The 13,681-nt window shown below is 29.5% G+C and overlaps 1 protein-coding gene across 1 annotated transcript in view; it reads right to left on the minus strand.

Moving 5' to 3' along the window:
- Nucleotides 1-13,681, minus strand: part of LOC108693808 (aquaporin AQPAe.a-like) — a 34,744-nt gene that overhangs the window by 9,344 nt on the left and 11,719 nt on the right. Inside the window, exon 3 of the mRNA XM_018202959.1 lies at nt 533-735. Coding sequence (XP_018058448.1) covers nt 533-735 — 203 coding nt within the window. The remainder of the gene's footprint in view (nt 1-532; nt 736-13,681) is intronic.

Raw genomic sequence — 13,681 nt, forward strand, 5'->3', positions numbered from 1 at the left:
AATACAAAAATTTATAATAACATTGGATGATGGCATTGTTATCAGCTACATAAATTGATTAAAAATTAATATCAGTTGTATCTGATTTTTTAAAACTCTGCTAATGTCCACAAGACCTAGGCTATTTTTGTTTCTATTATTCATTTCTCATGTACTTTATATTATTGTTATTAATGTTGCCTATATTAAGTAATAATATAAAATACTGAAAGAGAGAGAGAGAGAGAGAGAGAGAGAGAGAGAGAGAGAGAGAGAGAGAGATATTTAGGCAACCAGTACGCATTTGGCAACTCTTCTCTATATTTATTAATATATTAATATATTAATCATTAATGTATCATTAAATAATGTGAAAAAAATGTGAAATAAATAGTGAAAAATACTAGTATAAGTTATGATTAAAAAAAATTTAATTTAAAACTAAATAAAATATATTATCGACAAATTGATTAACATAATGATATCACGAAACGATATATTAATGATATTTATCAAAGATAATGTTAATTGTCAGATTCAAAGTAATGTATACCTGTATAGCGATCATAACAGCGAGACCAAAAGCAAAAGAAACTTGTATCATAGACGGTCCAATCCCAGGAATATACGGCTTCATACTACCCATGCATGCTATGCACCCCAGAAAGACCAGAATTGAAGTTCCAATCAATTCTCCCAGGACAGCCATGAACTTGTCCCATGTGCTATCTTCCTCTTCCTCCGTCTTCTTTAGCCCTGAGATATCAACGAAGTTCCGTTATTATCACGTTCATAATTTACTGCATCGATACCAGTGATATTTCTAATTGAATTTATTGATTTTATGAATTTTATTTCTCATGGAAAAGTACGAGCATTCCGTAATCACTTTTGATAAAAGGTAGTACTTGTATCCCTCCCCTCCCCAATCGTAAAAGATTCATTTCTCAAAAAATATTTTTATAAATGATAAATAATGACGGAATAATGAATTCTATTATTTTAATTTCTAAAATATAAATCAGCGAATATTAAATCATAAAGTTTAAATTATTAGAATCGTCAGACTGCATGAATAATTTCGTGAGACAATACGAACTGTCTCATGACGAGAAATAAAACATGATATAATAATTTTGTAATGAATGCACGTCACTTTCGTATCTTTGTGTAAAAGTATGAACTTGTTTAATCTGAGAGACTTTCCATGCTGTACTGTTATTTTCTTCATGCGATGATTTATCAAGAATCTTTAATTATATAAAACTGTTGAAGATGACTTGAATTGAGCCGAAACATTCGGTTATTATATAATACTTATGTAAGATTTGAAACATATTCGATAAACCAGAAGTCTATACCAGTCGAAGCTGGATCTTTAATACTTAAATGCCTCGGTGATCTAAAAGCTTAGGACACTCGTATGGAATACAGAGAGATCTGGGTTCGACTTCCGACCGAAATAATATTTTTCGCAATAATAAAAACGAGTTAAAATGAAAAGGTTATGAGCCAGAAATATAACATACAGAAAAATTGGTACATAAATAAAGATGTCTTATTTAATTATTATAAACTTTAATAAAACATTTGGCTAACAAATGTTTCGATCACGATTATTATCAATGTTTACAAAATTTGTCAGAACGATAAAAATATAACATATATCGATTTTTTCATTGATCATTTTTCTGTACGTTATATTTCTGGCCCGTAGCCCTTCTTTTTTAATTTGTTTTTTTTTTATTAACATTTTTTAATATATTAACATCTTTATGATATGATGTCTGATTGTAGCATCAAATTATTAAAATTGTTTGTTAATTATTAAAATTAATTCACGATTAGAGTAGTTTAATTGCATTTATAGTCCGGAAAAATAATTCGGCGCGCAGTTTGAAAGACTACAATGTGATATATATACAGATACATATATTAAGCATTAAAGATCCAGCTTCGGTATAGGCTTCTAGTTTATCGATTGTGCTCTCAGGTATGGTCTAAAATAAGATTCTTATGTGAAACATATGTTGTTGATAATGTAATCGCACTAACTATTGCGTATTAAAGCTCTTAATTGCCCGTTTTTTCTATTTAATATGAACTTGAGTTCTCATTATCGACTCGATCTCGTAAACATGCACTAGCAACGATGTTTAATTATAGAGCAACTATTATACATACAAGGAGAATCTAACGACGGCATATTTTTATTTCTATACATTACGTAAGCTGAAATCATTGAATGTATAATTGAAAAAGGTCAAGATGTAAAGGTTCGGTCATTGAGTGTAATCGTGTAACGATAATGTTTTTAAAGACAAACAATATAATACAAAGACTATAATACATACGCAGATTCAAATAGCCATCTATGCTTTCTCTTAAATCATTGATATTAGAATGATATATCTTTTCAAGTGTATCAAGTATATCTTTATATATTGTAACATACAAGTATTAAAATGTGATGAGTATATTAAAATGTGAAATTATTCTGTTAATTTTTTATATTTAAAAAGAAAGAAAACTCAACTTTATCTTAATATTATCTTTCTTTTTCACAATTACCGTTAGGTATTAAAAATAATTTTTAGAATTATCTGCAATATACGAAATTAATTCAAAGTTAATTCTTTGTAAGACGATTGAACGATATTGAAGCAAATTGCTTCTTTTGAAATGTTGGTATTCAAAATTTGCAGTTTTTATGTCAAGTTCTCATTTGAGAAAATAGTCAATTGTTCTTTAATGAATTCTAAAAGTATAATAGTTTTCGGCGGAGAAGCGTTTTTGGATCGACAAGCAGGATAACTTGGACTGTCACTTTGTTGTAAACTTTCAAGTGGAAACTTTGTTCGCTCCACGTCGAATGCGATTACTACTGGTATAAACCTGGGGTGGGATGGGTCAACGTTGAATTTACATGAAAGCATTGGTAGAGTTATGCACATCGGAGGTCGATATTCGAGCGTTGTTGAGAACGTTGGACTTCAATAAGTATTCTCCACTGAATGTCGCTCCATTGAGCGTTTCCTGCTCTTTTTTCTTGACAAAATGGCATAGTTTCCTCTGACGTTCATAAAATTCATTCGACATTATTCTCACGGGGGCTAATAGTAAAATTTTCACAAAAAGAGGGGGAAAGTTTTTTGAAATTTTCGCTCGAGAAGTCGAAAGTTGAACTGAATCATAGTTTGCAACAATTAAAGTATGCCCTTTGAACAAGCTTACTATCGCGCTTATCATTTTATTGTATTATTTTGCCATGCAATTATTTCATTTCATATATTTTAATTTAGTTTGAAATATTAAAGTTAAGTTAAATGCGTAATAAAGAAAATGAATAGGTTTCTTTTCCATTTTCCACGTTTTTTTGTTTCTGTCTGTGTGCGCTATATTTTAATATTAATACGAAATACATCAAACACTTATCACGTCTTGCATTAAAATTGTATGTATGTTGAATAATAATCTCGTCAATCGGGTCAATATTTCATCTCTCAGGCGTTTGCAAAGGAGTATTATTAATAGTTAAGTAATCTGCAGTCAGAGGTCAAAACTCATGACATTTCTTCTTGTTATGCAGTCTTGATTTTATAATGATCTATCATGCTAACAAAACATAAAATTGCTCAAAGTATATGTAATATTTTAGATTATTTTACAGAGCCTTTTTTAATATTATTTTAAATTTACGAGTGAATAAAGTTCACTTATTCCAGTTAATTTATTTAACATAAATCAATAATTATATATTTTTATTAATCATTATCTTTATTAAATTTTATTTAAATGTTATTCTTTATTCTGAAATCTTTGCGTATCACCATTTTTATCTCGTTGTTGAGAAAATCTTAGACTTACAAGTATATAGATATCTAGGAAGTAATAACATCTTGTCTTCTTTTTTATTTTATGCTAATTCAACGAAAATATTTGTTCTCTATATCAAGTATAAAATTGATCAATCTATTTATAATTTATATGTGCGATGTAAAGATAAGCATTAATTAAATTATATACATATATTGATTTAATCACACATTTGTTAAAAAAATATGCACGTGATTTTATTGTTTAACTGTTTAGTTGTAATTAACTTTCACGGTATCGAATGCAATATTCATTATCTTTTCGAAATAAAAAGTTGATAATGTCCACAATGTTTCTATACGGAATACAAAAATTTATTAATTATTAATTTTTTTTAATAATATTATTTTAATTATTATCTTTTAATTATTTATATATTACGACAACATGTATTATTTTTTATGTACAATTTTCGATGCACGATGTAATATTTTAATACTTTTTAACGGAATTATAAAAAGACTATACAGATAATAAAGTTAGATCGAATACTTTTGCACATTTCTGTGTTTTAACATACGAGGAACGCGATTCAGGATATTCGCTATTCCATCCAACATCTTGTGAGAGAAATACTTCTGTGTTAATTTATAGTTGCCGCATTGCCTTCGTATTGTGCTGCATCCGTGTTTTGCATTTCCTGAACGGATCATTCGGATCCGTTGTGCATGCTCATCGCCCAACTTCCACATTCATAAGATATTCATAACATACGGATGTCAATATCCTTCTGGTTTAATCGCGCTTATACATATACATATACATATCTGCCTGTATCTCTGAACTATGCATAGAGATGCCAACGCATGTTTGGCCTAGAATTACGGCCGAGTTCTCGTGATTAACCGTGTGTCGCACGGATATAATTAGAACCGTGTCGAACACGTGTCGTGTATGATTTCCATTAATATACAGACTCTGCAGTGAGACACTGGGGCCGATAGTGATCAGTCATTGACACTCGCGGATTAGTCAGATTTCGATACGATAACAGAAATGTAATCCGACGTACTACGAAATCGTTCAAAGTTTAGCTTCTTAAAAACGGATACCTCGAATCGTATCGATTATAGAATATATGGATATGTAATTTTGCAAGACAGAGGCAATAGATATGTACAGAAATCTAAATCTACATTATTTTCTATTTTCTATTTTTAAAACAGAAATATTTATAAAAATGAAAATTTTAAATTAAATGTTTAGTTATTTAATTAAAGAATATATTTTTATAATGATTCTATACGGAAAGAAAAGCTAGACTTTTATATAAAATAATAAGTATGAAAATTTATGTGTTACAAATCAGAATGTTTAAACGTATATGTTTATAATAATAAGCTATCAATCGTTCACATGAGCTATCAACAGCTTACGTCAATAGCTTAATAAAAACGTTATTAAATAGTATTTTTTGCTTTTTCTCAGTTTTTGTTTGCGCATAATATTATAAATAAAATTTTTATTTAACGAAGAAAATGTACTTATTATATAAAATCACTCAAATATTTATACATATAAAGAAATTTTAATTTCACTTATTTTCATTTATTGCTTATTTGCGCTCTTTTTTATCTAATAATTTATATATAGTCGACACTTCTCAAACTGTTTATAGGAAAAAAAGTTTTGCTTATACTTCTTTCTAATTATGTTACAAAAGAAAGAAATTACGAAAGAAATAATCCACGTGTTCATAAACACTGATCGGTCGGTAATTAATCGACATAAAGAAATTAGAATGTACAACTTCATGCGAGCTCTCTTAACGTTTCGCTAATTTATCACCGGTTAATGATCCCGATGGTCGTAAAGATGGTGAGGTACTGGTGGAATAAAGTGTAGAAAGCCATTGCGCGCGTGTTGTACATCAGGACCGAGTAGAAACTTGCGAGGAAAACACATGCGATCGCTTCAAAGCACGGCATATATATCTATATTCACGGAAATATATCTTCGCCAGAGAGACGTGCACTTTCCAAGTTCCACGTAACTCGAACGCGAGCATATCTCTAATCACTAATTAAAAAACCAAACTGCGGAGAACGGAGGCTGACGGTAATTAGCAGGAAAGTGCAGGAGCATAATTACGGATCATGAAAGTAATCAACAATTATATTCGCGAGATGAAATGTCCTGTATTTATATGCGCTTCGTCTTCAATGCCTTCATCTTCATTTTTATTTTTAACAATTTAACTAACTGTAATTTGATGAAATTAAAATGAAATTGGAAACTATGTAAGTCGTGATGCAAGCAATCAGTCGGGGAGAAAAGAAAAAGAAAAACATTGAACATTGAAAGGGACATATGTTGCTTGCATCAATGCGCTTTCATCGCACCATCTACGGTGTTTCTCATACAAATATAAATTAATGTTTCTCTCCCATGTTTGGAAAATCAGCATCAGTGTACCGACTATGACACATGAGTTTACCAGCTATCGATAGTACGTGAAAAGACAGCAGAAATCTACCGTATCTCGATTCACAGTGGATTGATAAAGCAGCAATATGCATTTCAGAATATTTTATGCCGTAATATTCATGCATTCCTGTTATTTTTATGAGTTGCCTATTTCAAAGTATAACATCAGAAGCTTGAATAATGTATATTAATTCTGAAATGATATATTTGACTCATTTAATGACCGAATATTGTAATTAAGTATCTGTAATTAACTAATAGACTATAATAGCTCTAAACAGTATAGATTAATTATTACAATTTTTTATGAAATTATAATAATTTTTATACGAGAAATATTTCAAATTCGATGTAACACGTTACTTTCACTGTATATATTACATACAAAAAAACATTTTTCTAAGGTACTTTATAATTAAATTATATAATTTTTTAAATAATCTTAATAATTCAATAAAATTATTTTCAGACTTGTGTCTATAGCTATCAAATTATTTATATATTTTTTAAATACTTTACAAAATTGTTCTTTTCGTTAAATAAATTTGTCTAATATCTTTTTGTTAAATAAATTTGTCTAATTAATAAAAGTTATATCACGTTTTATATTATATCACAACACAGGTTTCTTATGTTACTTTTACGTTTACGAAAAAATGTTTTTTACAGAAATTATGCGTTTCGCGAATTAGCTCCGCAGATTATACTCTTCATTATTGATCAGACTGTTTCTTGATGAAGTGAACTGCAATGTTTATGAAACGTTGGCATTCTAAGAATGGATTTGGACATGGAGATAACCTGCGAAATGCATAATTTCCGTAGGGAAGGGGGCACCTTCGGGCACTTTTTATGAAAATCTTAAATAAAATGCATGTTTATAAAGAAAATAGTATAGAATAATATATAGTAAAATAATAGTATAGTATAAAGAAAATAGTACCAAGATTATATTTTAAATAATGTACGTTCTTAGCTATATGTTTGCATTTAAAATTTAGGCCAAAGCTAGACCATCATGGAAAATAATAAGAAATAATAATAAGAAAAAATGAAAAATGTCCTCCCTACAATGTAAGAGTGAACATTTTTCGTATAATATCAACAGATACTACAACGATCTGTTTTCTTTGTATATTTAAATGGCATGATAATCCTGTGAATAAAAAAAAAACATTATGATAGTGTCTGAAACATAGAGAGCTTCCCACGTTAAACCTAGAAGTCTGTTCGCGTTGCTTGAAATCTTCAAAAACTTTTGCATTTAAAATAAAATAAATATATTTTTGAGCGTTGAAGAAAAGAAAACAAAGATACTGAGTGCAAAAAGTGCAAGCAACGCGAACAGACCTAGGTTTGCGCGAATCTGCCTAACCAACTGGTACTCAAGACTCCCAACCACTACATTGTTAAATAAATGATTGTTCAAGTTTTTTTAGCTTAAAGAAGCACGAATTAGAAAATAGCACAAGAATTAAAAAATAAACACACAAAATAATTACTTTTCGATATTCAAATCCTAAAGCACAAGACACAAACGTAATCACGCGTTGTAGAGTTAATATCATTCATCAGTGTTGCCATCGTGACAACTACAAACAATCACAATGGCATTCTCCTAAATTTTACGTGGGAAGATTTAAAAGATAGCGTCCAATCCTCTCGACTATCCAAGGATAGTCATTCTTCCCTATAGAAAGGATCTATGTTTTTCTTTGTTCAACGATAATTTTGACAAGTGATAAATTTAAATGCAAATATATTACAATATTAACTTCATAATACTATATTATATCCAATTTGAGTTTTTAATCATTTCTACAGACCGTCTCTGCTTCTATCCAATATATTGTTAATTTAACTACAATAAAACAATGAAATTAAACAATTTAATCCAGAGTTGAAGAGTATAATCTGCGGAGCTAATTCGCGAAACACATAATTTCTGTAAAAAACATTTTTTCGTAAACGTAAAAGTAACATAAGACACCTGTGTTGTGATATAATATAAAACGTGATATAACTTTTATTAATTAGACAAATTTATTTAACAAAAAGATATTAGACAAATTTATTTAACGAAAAGAACAATTTTGTAAAGTATATTAAATTTGATTCAAATTTAATTCATTATTTACTGAGTGCATACTTTAATTTAAATGTACTTTGAAAATAATCACACTTTTTAAATTAAATTTGCCCCTACAGATTTAATAGTGCAGAAAAAATAGATTGATTATTTATATTTTGATACACATGGATGTAAAAATGTTATTTAACCCAAGGAATTAAATTATCATTTTTTTCTTTGATATCTAACATGTGTAACGTTGATTATCATAATTATTAATTTGATTACGCATTACATTCATTAAAATTTTTGCATTCTAATTACTTTTTGCAATGTATCTCATAACTAGATAGTGTAGAACGCTTTATAACTGGATAGCATAGGATTGCAGAGAGGCAATTTATTTCGATGATCTACCACGGAAAGTATCAGAAAATTACCAGCGTACCGCAAATTTTAATGATCTCTAATAGCAATAGTACGCGAGCAGTGAAATTTCCATAAATCATTTACACTGAAAAGGTAGAAAGTTAGTTTTTCTTATAGCGTACGACGCCGTACGATGCAATGATGACAAGCAAAGTACGTTTCATGTTTATAATGTTCGGTGAATTTCTCGCGTGAGGACTTAAGAAGAGAACGATACGCACTTGTGCTTTCATCGTAAAAAAGGCATTTCTAATATACGATGTTTGTACATATATCAATGATCAGAAAAATATTATTTGCTCAACTGGCTACAATCGATGTTATTAAAATGATAAGATAACGTTAATGTCATTAATTATCTTTTTTACGTTTGTGTGTGCATAGATGTGCATTTAAGAGTATGAATTAAACAGTGTCTTATTTGAGACGACAAACAATTCACGATTAATTTATTTTATTTAATAATTTATGTTTCATATTACTCATTGTAAAAATATTACTTATTGCAAACACAAGTTTTCGTCATTTTTAAATTTATGGGACAATTTTTTTATTTTATTCCACGATAATGTTGATAAGAGAACTTGAATGTAAAATATATTACGTCGATTATTTTAATTATCAATTTAATTATTTTAATTACCAATTTATTATGCATTATATCCGTTAATTAACCGATGTTAATAAACTTCCTAAACTTTAGCTAAAGTTATATGTGACTGTACCTGCTGTGTAATTACAATTTGTAATTGCGCTCATCATAATTTGCATGAATAAGGCGTTTTACTAATTAACATAATTAGCTTTCCAATTCATTCACTAATGGAACCTGTTAAACTTTTGCTAGGAATTTTGATCGTTAGATATAAAATCGCTCGATATGAAAGTATAAGCTTGTTCGATGCGATATAACATCGTTCGCTATTACTGTGTGAAAGTACTGAAAATCCGCGCGATTGCCTCTGACCAAGTAACATTTGCTAATGACTGACCGGTCGGCTGACGATGACATGGTGCCTTATATAATGTCTGCGGAATACACGTACGATTTGTGTAATACGGTTTTTTTGTGACGTTAAAGTATCCAATAGTCATCAATCTGCAAATTGCTCTATGTACTTGCATCGCAACGCGCTCATAAAGACAACGTTATTCACGCAGAAACACACGACTTCATTCGACTGTGAAATACGACCGAATGATATCGTAACAGATTCATCGCGTGAAATACGATCAGCCATCGTAATGATCTGTTGTTACTTCGATGCGATTCTTTCCTGTATATCTCGGCAAAGCCATTGTACTTGATTTTCACAAATTTTCAAAGACTAATAGACGAAATTTCATGCATATATTTTTTGGAAAATAAAAAACAGAGTTTTACTTTTGCATTTTTCAGTAAATTTTTTAGTATTTGCACGAGTTTCTTAATCCTCCATTTGCAATATATTTTTTTACACAAACGAAATACTCTCAAATTTCGCTGAAATAAAGGGCGAAAATTGCTCCTCTTAAAATATCTTATTAAAAAATTTAGCAATTAACGTAATAGAGATATTAAAAAAAATTCAAATCTTTTAAATTCTATTTTGAAATTTTAAGATAAATAAAGTCAATTCGGAAAATTTATAATATAATTAATCCTCTGTCTGTAATATTATATTTTTACTCTCTTCACAAATTCACAATTTTGTTGTCCTAAGTTGTCAAAAAATAATGAATTTTTATTTTTAGGACTAATTATATTATAAACTTTCCGAATTGACTTTATCTATCTTAAAATTTTAAAATAGAATTTAAAAGATTTGAATTTTATAAATGTATACGAAAATCAGATATTTCAAGAAGATACAATAATTTTAAGATATTCTATGTAAACTTTAACTATTTAAAAAAATGTCAACAGCATTTCTTTGTCTTGGGAAGTAAAGATAAATTTGCTTATATGTCGTCTTAGAATTCAGATTTGATCAACGGAGCGGTTTTCTCAGGAATATTTTTCGCACGTACATAATACTCGGATACCATGAATACCATTAAAACATAGCGCCATTGAGTATAGTTGATGGCGTTACGTGGCGTGCAAACAAAGACACATAAATATTAATTTTTTTTTCCTCGCCAAACGAGGATAGAAGACGCGCGTGTCCATGCAAGTCGCAGAGCTGTCGTATATTCGAGCGTGCATATAACCTGCATCTGCATTTCTCATGGGATATAGTAGGAATCCTCTGAAACAATAGAAAATGGCTTGGTAATCGCATCATGGAGAAATTCCAGGTTTATGCTGAGAGACACGGACGAAAGGTTGTTCGTCGATTAACATCGTAAACGTCGAAATGCATGAGAGCAACGCGCAAGAGCAGATGCGCTTTTCTTTACGTTACGCATCTTTTTCTTCAGCTTTCGTTGGCTGAAATGGATGAATTGTGGAATACATTAAACGGATAGCAAGTTCTAATTGCTTAATCTTGCAGCTGCTTTAACGCAGGGACACTTTCTCTCGAGAGCAGACGTTATTTCCCGTTATTTGCGAGAATTTTGCGATAATAATTGCAATAATAGTTTAACAAAGAAAGGAAGAAATTGCTGGATTCGATTAATTGCTTAATCTTTCAAATTGTCAGTTATTAGCGTGCAGAACGAGCAATGATTAGCAATGATCGATAATTATCGTATAATTACACACGCTTTCGTATAGTATTATGCACCATCAAGTGTCACAATCGATTAGATTCACCGATGTAACAATGTCAACAATAATTCACCCATTCAATGCGTTGGATAAAACAATTTCTTGATACGTGCCGGAAATGCAAAACGATTGAAATATTCATAACGCAAATGAATTTTTAACATATTAATATGCACATGAAATAATTAAGGGCGCGAGTAGCTTATTCACACTCTGAGGCCGACATACGCGATTTTTTCTGCGTTAAGAACATTGTTCTATCTTAGGATTAAAAGCATTAATCCTTATATATAATAACCTTTATATATAATAACTTTATATATAATAATAACCTTATATATAATAACCTTTTGGAAGACAATGGTAAATTGAGAATATCTTTGTTATGAGCACCTCTTCTGAAAAAAGGCCGTTCAGATCTGGCGTTAAAACTAGGTTCCATATATCACTGGATATATTAGGTGTGGGAAAAAGTTCGTAGCGTTTTTCCCATTAAATGTAATAATATGTATACATAAGTCACCATGTCTCTGACAATGAGATGACGGAATGAGAAGAGATACAAAACATAAAAATATTTAAAGGCTCAAATAATTAAAACTAGATAATAACGATATAGAATTACGTGCTGAGGTGCGTTATGGTGCTATAAAATTATGAAATTATAATCGTTATAAATTATGTATTTGTTATAAAAATATAAACATTTTGATCTTTATCGGGTTATTTTTAGTGTATATTGAAAAACCAGAGCAGGAACTATTAGAGTATGACGAATGAAACACTTGTTTCATGTAAAAAATTTAAAGAAGCGACGCAAAAATGACAATATAAAGTTTTATACTTATATTTTAATCCATATATAGAATCGTAGGGTTGTATAACAACTCACATACATTCATGTAGGGTTCCATACAAATTTATACATGAATGTGTATGACCATGCATGGTTGCATAACAACACATACATTTATGTAGAGTTCCATAAAAAATTCATACATTGTACATGACTATGCATGGTTGTAGATAACCTGTATACATTTATGTATGATTCCACAGAAATCCATACACGAATGTATGGATGTATAGAACTATGAATGGTCGCATGACAACACGTATACATTCATGTAGAGTTCCATACAAATTCATAAACGAATGTACATCATGCATCGTCACATAACAACATGCATATGTTCATGTATGGTTCATACAGAATCGTACGTGAATATACATATTAGGTGTAGTAAAAAGAAATCCATTATTTTTCCAATCAATTTCATGCAAAAATAATGGATTTCTTTTTACTACATCTAATGTATGATCATGTACGAATATACACTCAATCATCCCATGATCATATATTAGGATTCAAAATTATACATTATTTAATGCCTAATTTTGTGTGTTCATATACTATATAATTATGTACAATTAAGAATGGACCGTTTTTTTCCCGAGAAATAACTAAATTTCTCACAAATCTTATGGTTGGTATAATTAATATATGTGTTCAAATGTATGAAAGATACAATAAGAAACGATAATAAGAGATTAATATTCTTTTCTTTGAAATTTTAGCCACTCAATTTGTCTATGCAATTATCATAAGTATAAAAATTGATATATACACGTCCTTATTCATAAATACTTAACAATTAAAATATAATGATGTCTTTCATTATTAAATAAATAAAAACATGAACCTGAAGAAAAGCCATCACCATTATTATTACAATGTAAGTACTATGCAGACAATTTAACTGATACTTATTTCTCGAATGAAAATTGATGCAAACGAGCAAGAAGAAAAAGAAAGGAAGGAATGGTTAATTCTAGGTGGAAAGGGAAAAAGAAATTGGAAGGAGAAGTTAAGAAAGAGATAACAAGTTTAGAATCGAAATATGAATCCGAAAGCAATTATTGTTTTGCTTGTTCAAGCCATATCACAGTGAGTCAGGATCTCAAAAACATAACCAAAAAAATGAAGGTATCCTTTGATTTTTATGAAAATTGTATATAGAGATTTTCGATCGCTAATTACAAATCTAAAGTCGAAATAAAAAAAACAAAATGATGGAGCCAATGGCGGGTGTCCATGTTAGAAAAATGTCAAAACTATGATTGGAATTTTTTATATTGCTGATCATCAATATGGTGAGTGCATTGTTAAAAAGAATTCTTATTTTAAACATTTCTTTTGAAGA

This window comes from Atta colombica, unplaced genomic scaffold, assembly GCF_001594045.1.
Source record: "Atta colombica isolate Treedump-2 unplaced genomic scaffold, Acol1.0 scaffold11, whole genome shotgun sequence".
Taxonomy (NCBI): Eukaryota; Metazoa; Arthropoda; class Insecta; order Hymenoptera; family Formicidae; genus Atta; species Atta colombica.